General features: G+C 42.8%; 1 protein-coding gene across 1 annotated transcript; it reads left to right on the top strand.

Moving 5' to 3' along the window:
• The first annotated feature begins 7,636 nt into the window (after positions 1-7,636).
• LOC105060780 (protein ROOT INITIATION DEFECTIVE 3) lies at positions 7,637-10,622 on the top strand. Its single transcript, XM_010944618.3, has one exon. It carries the CDS (start codon positions 9,314-9,316, stop codon positions 10,544-10,546), a length of 1,233 nt encoding a protein of 410 aa, XP_010942920.1. The 5' UTR covers positions 7,637-9,313; the 3' UTR covers positions 10,547-10,622.
• Positions 10,623-10,628: the final 6 nt, after the last annotated feature.

The raw sequence follows: 10,628 nt of genomic DNA on the forward strand, positions 1-10,628 counted from the left end.
CCCGCCGGCGGTCCTCCACCGCCTCGATTCTCATGCCGATTTCAAAAGCTCGTATCTCCTCCATCCGAGCTCCATTTCAGGTGATCTTGATCTCGTTGGACTCCATTTTTCACCGCGAACCTCGCTGTGGGCTCAATGTGGGCTGAATCTCGAGGTGTCAAATCCTAACAATCTCTACCTCGACTCGATATTCGGCTCCTCCAAACTCCGAGAGCTTCTGGATCTCCGCGCCCCCATGCCCTGGGGCAATCGCCTGCTGATCATGGATGGGCAAACATGGGAGTCGAGCCAGGCTGCTCGATCCCATCTCCATCGTATGCTGTGCTCCTCCTGACCTGAGACCTGCTCGGGGCATCATCCTGCGGCAATAGGAATCTTACCTTGCGACGTCGCCTCTCGTCCTCTCGAGTCTCTTATCTCGTGCCCAATCCGCTTCCTGGAGCTCCACCTCGCTCTGGGCTCCACCTGGCTCCCGAAGCTCCACCTCGCACTGGGCTCCCTGCCAGGTAATAATGTCCTCTGCTCCCCTTTTTCCCCTCCAGCACAATCCTATTGCCGCGTAGCACCCTCAGGATTCCTCCACCAGCTACCGTCCTGTAGCCTCTCGAATCCAGTCTGCTAAGTGAGATAAGATTCCGCCTGAAATCGGGTATGTATCGGACCTCCCCCAATCTCCTCACTGCACCGTCATGTGTCCTCCAGCTGACCGTCCCAATGCTTCTGATCGCACAGCTCGATCCATCCGGCAGATATACAGTGCCCTCACTGTTCTTCAGAGAGTCAAACTGCTCCTCTCTGCAACACACATGATAGAGGCATGCAGAATCTAATATCCACTGCTGGGAAGAAGTAGATACCTCATCAGATATTTCCAGAATATCTCCATCTGAATCGCTGCCGGCCGTCGCTACAGCAGCCACCGTCCGATTTTTCAGTTGAGGGCAATCTCTGGCTAGATGCCCCAACTCCTCACACCGGTAACACCTGGTTTTGCTCAAGTCCCTCCTGGACTTAGACCGCCCTCGATGCGATCTCCTGTCGCTCTGTCTACCGCCTCCTGCACCTCCAGAAGCCACCAAAGCTGAACTATCGACACCTGAGCTCGAAGCTGGGTTCTCCCTCCTGAGAACTTCGTTCTGGAGTATCGCCGCGGTGACCTCGTCCATCTTGATAGTGCTCTTCCCCACTAGAAGAGCAGTCACCAAGGACTCGTACGAAGAGGGAAGCGACGCCAGCAAAACCAGTGCCCTGGTCTTCTCCTCAACGTTCTCGCCAACGTTGAGAAGGTCAGTGAGGATCTTCTGGAAGTGGCTCAGATGCTCCTGCACGCTCTGTCCCTCAGTCATCCGCAGTTGGTAAAACTGCCTCCAGAGGAAAAGAGTGTTGGTGAGAGACTTCGCCATGTACAACTCCTCGAGCTTCGACCACAGCACTGTCGGGGAAGTCTCGCTCAGCACATGGATCACTACCTTAATTCGTGAGGTACATGCAAATGGAACTCACCGCCTGCATCTGTAGCCGTTTCCAATCCCGCACCTCCTTGGTGGTCGGCTTCTCATCGCACAAGAGAGCATCGATCAACCCCTGTTGGATGAGCACGTCCTTCACCCTTGCCTGCCATAAGGAGAAATTGCTCTTACCATCGAACTTGTTGATCTCCATCTTGATTGTTTCTGTTTTCTCCATCTTCAGTCTTGCTCACCACCACTGCAATCTGCGTCCTTGTACTGCCTTGCTCTGATACCACTTATTGGGTGGATGTCTGTCCAGGACACCACCTCCCAAGATCTTTTCAGTACCACGCGATGCAGCAGGAAGAAAGAAGAAACAAAACAAAAGAAAAACAATCAAAATACGTGGATCAGCCACAAAAGGGCTCGCCTCCACGGGGCATGCAAACTTCACTATGAAAAAGAAATTTTACAAGAGGAGATCTCACCCTCATCCACCCAACACTTAGTTTAGTGTGTATCTTGCTTTTGGACCTCATTTCTGGACAGACAAGTCTTCCCTTTCTGCCATTATCACCTCCGGCATGGCGCCTCCCGGCGCCACCCCCCCCCCCCCCCCCCCCAAAACCAAAAATAAAAAGAAAACACCCCAACCAAAAAAGAAAAAAATCTCTTTGCTTTCGTGAAATCAGTGGTTCTTTTGAGAAGGCATAAACATGTTAAGCTTTTAAGCATTCCTCGGTAGCAAGATCCCATGAATGAAGAACTTTTTGCTCATTGAGGAGATACCAATTCAAGGTATCTCACTGCTCGATAAGTTCACAAAATCATGATTTTATTATTATCCCAAACACTAGAAAGCTTAATTTCTTCAGATGACTTTGGCTAAGTTTTTGGTTTTCAGTAATGAGTCCTTCAGTCCTCTCCCTAGATGAACATTTTGGCTGTTGGTCTGTTTTAGGCTTTTAGTCTAGTTGGTCAATGGATGCTGTAACCTCTTTTGACAAAAATACTCTTGAGGTCTACATGAACCTTGTTCAAGTATGCTCATCTGTTTCTGCTGCTTGTTGTCTTTTGTTGTGCCATGCACAGTTCCAGATGGGTCCCTCCTTGGTTAAGATGTCAAGTAGTTTTGGCAGTTGATTTGTATGTTGTGAGTGCAAACATATTTCCATTTCCTCATGGTTTTGAAATTGAGCTATTCTGAATGGATGACATGATTAACATAAAGGTGATTCTGATTGCATTTAGTTTGTTAAGGAACACTAGTTAGGCAGGCTATGCCTGGCCTTTCTCAAAGGGGAAAAAAAGGAACACTACCTAATGTGGTTTGTGATCAAGGGCATCATCCCGCTTCATTAATTTTTTTTTTTGGGTTATTAAAATCAGTGACATATAAGCTTTTTCATCAAAGTGTTCGTCTAAATTAAAATCATCTGTTCACTGACTGATAGATGACCCTACATCTTTCCATTTAATACTGAACATCTAACTGCACTCTGTGATAACCTGTCAAGTTGTTGATTTGCTGCACATATTACTTATTTTACTCACATAATCCATTGTCTTTGGTTAACCAACACAAAAATATTTGTTCTTTTCCTCCTCTCCGTTGTAGTTATAGCCAAGATTTTACGTCTTGACAGAATGGGAGGCATCTTGGCCATCCTATCCCATTTCTATGAGAAAACAGGACTAGGACAGGATCGAAACTCCGAAACCTATCTATATAGGGAAGAAGAAAGATAAAAGAAAGAAAGAAAGATGAAAAAAGAAAAAATGAAAGGAAAGAAGAAGAAGAAAAATGAAAGAAAGAAGGGAAGGGAGAAGAAAAATAAAGAAAGGAAAGAAGGAAGAAAGAGAAAAGAAAAAAAAAAAAAGAAAGAAAGAAAGGGATGATAAAAAGAAATAAAAAAAAGGAAAGAAAGGAAGATAGGAAAAAAAGAAAAAAAAGAAGGAAGGAAAAAAAAAGAAAAAAAGGAAAAAAAGAAGGAGACAAAATAGAGGATATTTACTGGGATAAATAAGCAGGATGGATGTCGGGTTAGCATGGGACTATGAGTCATCCCATTCCATAGAGATATCAGGATATCTTCATCCCATAGGATTTAAAACCTTAGTTATAACCATTGTTTAGTATTGAGTGGATTGGTAACATCATGAATTAGCAAGCTAGAGGGTGAGCCTTGGTGTAGCAGTGAGGTTGCTCCATTGTGACTTGAAGTTCATAAGTTCGAAACACAAAAATATACTCTTCTCAAGAGCTTACAGGCTGCGTATATTTGACCCTCCCTAAATCTTGTAATGATAGGAGCCTTATGCACTGGGCTGCCCTTTATGAATTAGCAATCTAGTAATGGTTGCACTTTTTTGGAGAATTGTTCTATTCTAGAAGGTCAAGGAGCATAGATCCTTTGTGGTACACTACACGGTGCGGTGCATCGCACGCGCCGTCCATCACATGATGGATGGCCATGCACAGATGCAGGCCGTGCGATGCACGGCATGGGCGGCCATGTATAGCTGTCCATTGTGCGATGGATGATGTTCATGATGCACCGTACTGTGCGGACCTGGGACCTTGGCTTAGCAACGAATGAAGGGAAGCTCGAAGAGCTTTCTCCGCCAGCGGCTTATGTAGTGGTCGGCCAACTAAAGCTCGCTGGCCTGATGCTTACATCAAAGAGGCCTACGAGAAGAAGTCCTGAACTCTTGCATCGTGAGTACCGCAAAGGATCCAACCTCAAGGTCAAGACCTGAATGTTGTTTTCCATTCATATTCATACATGAAATACCATGCGAAGGCTTACATATATCCTGATGTTTAGGTGGGGCACCTCTTCCTATATGGACATAGGGGTTATTGTTTCCATTCCTTAACAAAACTGAATTGTGGTTGCTAGCTATCCATTTTCATCTAGCAGATCATCTTATTCATAATCATTGTTTTTCTGGCTCACTGACCATAAATCATATCTGCTCACCCATATCCAACCATATAGCTGGATGATTTTTTATTAGGTGTGCAACACGACATCAGGTTCTCTTTCTCAAATTCTTTATTGATGATCCACCTGAATTCTGAACAGGGAGCAGATACAAGGGCATCTATACGGTGCTGTATTTGAAATATTGTGTACATCAGTATCCATTTATAACTCGTGTCTATTGCACTTGAGATTCCAGTAATCACACCATCATCATATCATGTACTTGTATGTGGCTAATGATGTCATTAGTGGATGGTTTGATTTTATGCTTCTTATTTTGCTTAATTAGAATAATAAACAAGGTATGCTCGTTACTAAGGTATTTGTTAGTCTTGTATGGCCCAACTCCGAATATGACAAATCCAGGTTTACTGCTAACATTTTGTCTATGAACACAGCATGCTTTGTTTCAAATTTCCAAGGGAAACAATGAGATCTTAACCTTGTTTTCACTTCTAGTAGAGCTAATTATTTGCATTCCTGCAGTGTTCATCATGTGGCACTGAATTGAGTGATGCAGAATTGGTGGGATCCAGAATAAAATTTTGGTGGCCATTGGATAAACAGTATGCTTTCTCTGTTGGCATGTCGAATATATGAGTTTTCAATATACTTCTGATATAAAATTTTGCATCATTTAGAATAATTAGATAGAAAAGATCATTTTCTTTAGAAGAGAGCAATGATGTGAATTGCTTATGGATGAAGCTATTAGTTGGCTTGTTTGTCTTATTTCTAGTATATGCTGCTTCTATTGTAGGTTCTATGAAGGTGTTGTACAATCTTATGATCCAGGAAAGAAAAAGCATGTGGTGAGTTAATTCTCTTTCCTATGCACATTCCTGAATATATCAGAGGTGCTAGTTTCTAAGTGCATTTATGATGTTTGCTACTCTCAAATTCTCACTTAGAAAGGAAAAGGAAAACAAAACTCAGATTGCACATTAGGATTTATCTAACGTAACTACGAGTCCCTTCATTTCAATTGCATTGCTGTGTGCATACACATAGTCCCAGCATTTATCCTTAGTTTTTGTCTTGAGGATCTTTAGATTTGTGAAAGGCTTTGTTTGTAGCTTATAAAACTAGCCTCAATGGCTTACAAAATATCACTAGTTACCACAAATTTGTTGTTAGGTTTAGATCATCTATGTTGATGTTAACTAGGTTTCTAAAAACAGTAATATGGGCCCATACCTGTCATTGGCTGGTAGTTTACTCATTCTGACATGGTTCCACCGGCATGATCAATAGTACCCTGTTTCACTACAGGCTCAAATGGGGAGTCGATATGGGCGGGCTGGTAAGGGCCATACAAACAGTACTTGGAGTTGGAGACATTGTTGTTAAGATTGCAAGAGAAAGCTTTCACCCTTCTTATGGAGTCTGGCATCCCAAAAAAACTCATCATTATTTTTGCGGATTTTCCTTATTCTGGGTTAAACCAAGAATAATATCACTGAATTTGTCCAATTTTAGGGGATGTCATGAGTATTGATAGATACCTGATGTAATTGCATTAAGTAAACATAATTTAAGTTTGGAAACAGCAGGATATCTACATAGTTTTTTTTTTTTTTTTTTTTGGGGGGGTGGGGGGGGGGGCGGTGCTGTTTTTAAAGTATAGCCTATTAGGCTACTTAGTATGGAACCACTTGTTTCCATGTATATGATATCAGTAAGTTCCCCAGTTAGTATCCCACCTTTGGTCCTGTGGAATCCTGGTGGCAAAATTTGGTTATGCTTGATGCAGCCTGGAGCTGGTGAGATATCATTCTGATATCCAATAGCCAGGGATGTTTTGTTTTATAGGAAGATATCCCTTGCTGGATCCAGTGGACAACGGTAGTAGAGTCACCCTCTAACTAGATGCTAGTTTCCTGGAGTGTCTGACTAGTTGTGATACTGGGATCAGTTCAATGCCAACACTACACTAAAGGCAAAACAGAACCAGCTAATAGAACAGTGCTCCAATTTGGCCCCTTCCAGCTTCTTCTCCTCATAAGACTTATGTATCAGACTGGTATTCCCTCCTTGTTGAGCTCATCTTGTGAAGCCTGATGTTCAGACCGCTGAAAACACCCTCTGGAGACACATCTTATCTCCTTGAACCCTGTCTGAGAGTCACCTGCCCATCTGTTCCAAATCTAGTTAATATTTGAATGTGTTAGGTCCAACTTTTCTGCCTTGCAAGTCTTTTAATAATTTTCAACGAGAGACCCATCTAGAATCATTTTCAGTTGTTGTGGATTCTACCTTAGCTTTCTCATGTCCTTTAGTCTCCCCATAGTTTTGTCATTACCCATAGTTGTTGTGGATTCACTGTCTTTCACATGACTAACTTGTGATCAAACTTTGTGGCAATTGAGAAGGCTGTGACAGATCCATTTGACTTGCATCCCCTACTCCCAAGCCAGTAATTCAATAAGTATCAATCTTTAGGATGGCATTTTGGGAGATCAGTTGCCTTTGAGATTGCAGGTAATAATTGATATGTGTTGCAGTTATGTGATTCGATGCTTCAGTCGGCGCCCAAATCTCCTGTTTGAAGAAAATTGGACCATGTTGTAAAGTTGGAGATGCCATAAAGATCATTGTCCTGATTTTACAGCCAGCTAATTAGCTTAACCAAGTAGCTCCAAACAGATCAGTTTGGACACTTTGATGTTGTACTTGTGCCCTGGTATCAAGTTTGTGCTGCTATGTAGGCAGCAGAGATCGAGTGGAGGTGTATTTTTTTTTGTTCATCTGCAGCGACTGTTGAGGGGTGATTTCTTTGTGTTGCAACAGTAGCAAGTATGGAGGTCCATCACTTACATTAACACTTGTATTCTTCTATGGGATTTTAAGACTAGGAGGGGAAATCTAATGTCTGGTGAATTGTTGTGGTTTTTGATTGCTACCATTTGGATATATGTGAGAATGGATTGTATTGGGGTGTCCAAAATTTAAATGAAAGTTCTCTTTTGGAAACCAGGGCCATCGTTTTCATCAAATTATGCTTCACTATCCATGAATGTTCTTGTAATTGCATTGCCATTGTGCCAAACAAAAAGTGCTAATTGCCAAAGTTTGCTCTGGTGGAAGGTTAGACAAAATAATGCATAAATCTGAAACTTTAAAATGGATGAAAATTGTGTTTTTACTCTCCTGTAAGATTGCAGTTGCAGACATGAGAAGAAACCCTGCTTTCTTCCTAAATTTAAACTTCTTTAAAAAGTTATGTAAGTTCTTAAGAATCTCTTTAGTTGCACATGCCTGAGATGATGGGTTATTAGAACGGTAGGTTTGTCTGCTTCCTTGCTTGTCTTATAAAATTTATGGTAGACTCTCTTGCTTCAAGTTTCCCTGACTGAAATATGGTACCAAAGGATTGAACATAAAGGCAGATCATTAGTGCTAGGGAAGGAGATGCAAAAGGTGGCGGTGCTAGAGCTATTCAAATTCTAGCTTTATCTTCTTTTCTTTTCTTTATCTTTTTATCTGTAACTGTCCTAATATTTGTACTGTAAAATCCCGGGTGAGGTAATCATAGCCCTTTTCTTGGGGCTCAGAGTAGGAAATTGAATGGGGTGGGCATTTGAGTGTGCTTTAAGTAGCAGGACCCATTGTGTTTTTTGCTTTTATACGAGAGAATTTACAGATTGTTATTTCGACCACAGTTCCCTAAGTTGTATCTCCTCTTTATTTTGGATTTGCTTTTTCAGAAGGACAAAACCGTTTCTCAATTAACATAAAATTTTATTTTTTAACAAAAAATTATCCATAAAATATTTGGGGTCCATCGACCCAATTCAAGTTAAATAATATAAATTCTTTTTGACAGATGAGAGAGATTCACCTATCCTATGATCATTGAGGCTCAAAGGATGCACAACCCAAGACTCAGGTTGCTAAGTAGAATGGCCTAACCACCACCACCATAGGCCCCCATTCATAAATAATACAAAATCATTCTCATAGATCTCCAAAATGATCAAACGAATCTTATAGAATTTCAAATTCCCCATTTCCTATATTAAGGTGAATTATATCGTGAACTAGTTTAATTTGACAACCACTGAACTAAACATGGAGTAGCATGTAAGCTCAGCTTATAACCTTTTTCCCCCATTTGAATACACTAAAAACTGCTCCAATGATTTTTTTTTTTTTTGGGGGGTAAATCTATTTGGCCTCATCAAATTGAGCATGGACAGGCAGGGTTCTGCTACCATGAATCAAACAATGTGCCAGCTCGCATGGCACCATCTTTTCCATCTTTGTTACATCAGAATTTGGAAAGAAGTACTGCTTCCCAAGCATTTTCCATATGTGTGACCAAAAGGAGATCCAAAAACGAGCCGACGTCCGTCCACTCTCAGCTTTTCCGAATTCCAGCCAACTCGAACTGCCCCGTGGCTTCCCCTTGGCCATCCAACTCATCTGTCATCTTGTTTTAGGTTGACAGTGGTATGAAAACCCTTGGTTGACAGCTAGCCATAGCCATGTTTCAGATAAGTCCAAGACTCCAAACTGACCTTCTCACACTGCCGACGTTCATCTCACCTGCTTCCTCTCCCATTAAAGGAAGACAAGGTTCCAAGTTTTAAAAGATCCCAATTACAGTTATGAGAAAAGTTAGCAGTGGCCCTCACATTCTTCATACTTCCCCACAAAAGAGAAAATAAAAAATCATTTAAAACTCACCTCGTTTCCAACGTTCTCTTCTCCAACCTTTCCACGTTTCTCCTAATGATAACAGACCATATATCATGTGTTTGTTAACGGTGCTGATCTGTCTTTGCATGGTATCCATAGTTATTATCTTTGTTTCCATCCTTCCATACACTCTACAAAGCTTGCTTCATTTATTGAATTCTCATAACCACAATGGCGTCCTTTTGGAGAGAGGTCATCCTCACCAGCTACCCTGACAAGCCCATCACAGCGCATGACCCTCTCACCGGCACCATGCTTGCCCACTTCTCCGGCAGCCACTCCCCTCGCAAAGGGCTCACCCTCGCTGGCAACACACTGATTGCTGCCTCGCACATTTCAGCCACTGCTGCAGGCTTCATCAAACTCTACAACTGGTGGTCCTCCACTGCTCTCTACTGCATCCAGGCCCCTGAACCAGTTGCTCCCCTTGCTGCCACTCCAGATGGCTCCTACCTTTTCTCTGGAGGCCTCTCTGGCTGCATCCATGCCTTCTCTCTTCCCTCCGGTGATCTGTGCCGCTCGTTTCAGGCACACCACCAGCCTGTGTCATGTCTCATCGTCAATGATGATGGCTCTCTACTAATATCGGGTGGCGATGATGGTACCATAGCAATTTTCCCAATCCTTCGACTTCTAGATGATGCCTCTAATGAGGATGATCCTGCCCAACTTGCATTGAGCCAATTCTCTGCGCATGATTTGCCGGTGACATGCATTGTTGCAGGGCCAGGTGGATGCAATGCAACTGTAGTTTCAAGCTCACTTGATTGCACTTTTAAGCTTTGGAGCCTGGCAGATGGTGTCAAGCTAAGAACTGTGCAATTCCCATGTGCAATTTGGTGTGTTGCTGCGGATCCTAGTAGTTCTGAGGTCTATGCTGGTGGATCAGATGGGAGGATATATGTTGTACCACTAAAAGTAGGAGGAAGAAAGCTGCGACATACTGGAGCAGAGGTAACAGCATGGGAAGCAGAGCAGAATGGGGCAGTGATGGCAGTGGCAATGGCAAACGGGCATCAGAACTTGGTATCAGCTTCAGAAGATGGGATCATAAAAATTTGGGACATGGAGAGCAGATCAGTGGTTCGGATTATTGGACGTGAGGGGGGCGCCCTTAGCGATCTTATAGTGGTGAAAGGGATCAATGTGAACAATGGAGCTCGAAGGGGAGATGAAGTTCTTCCATCCAATGGGCGGTTTTGTGAGAGGGAGATGGGTAGAAATGTTAACGAGCTCAGAGAGATGGATGAATGCTTGAGTGTAGCAGTGAAGGACAGGAGGAGGGCCATTGACAAGCTTGAGGCTGTGATAGACATCTACAAGAGGCTCCTGGGGCTCCTTCTCAAAGAAGCTAAGAGAGAAAATGGTAAAGAGGAAGCCAACAAGATGGATTACTTTATGTAATGATATATCAGAATATTGTGCTTGGCATATGTGAGCTAATATAGTATGATTTGAGATGGCCATCAAGGTTTGACCATATTAG

This window comes from Elaeis guineensis, chromosome 1 (genome assembly GCF_000442705.2).
Source record: "Elaeis guineensis isolate ETL-2024a chromosome 1, EG11, whole genome shotgun sequence".
Classification (NCBI taxonomy): Eukaryota; Viridiplantae; Streptophyta; class Magnoliopsida; order Arecales; family Arecaceae; genus Elaeis; species Elaeis guineensis.

What these genes read in the sequence shown, in the direction of transcription:
- LOC105060780 (XM_010944618.3), top strand. Translation starts at nt 9,314, where the DNA reads ATGGCGTCCTTTTGGAGAGAGGTCATCCTCACCAGCTACCCTGACAAG.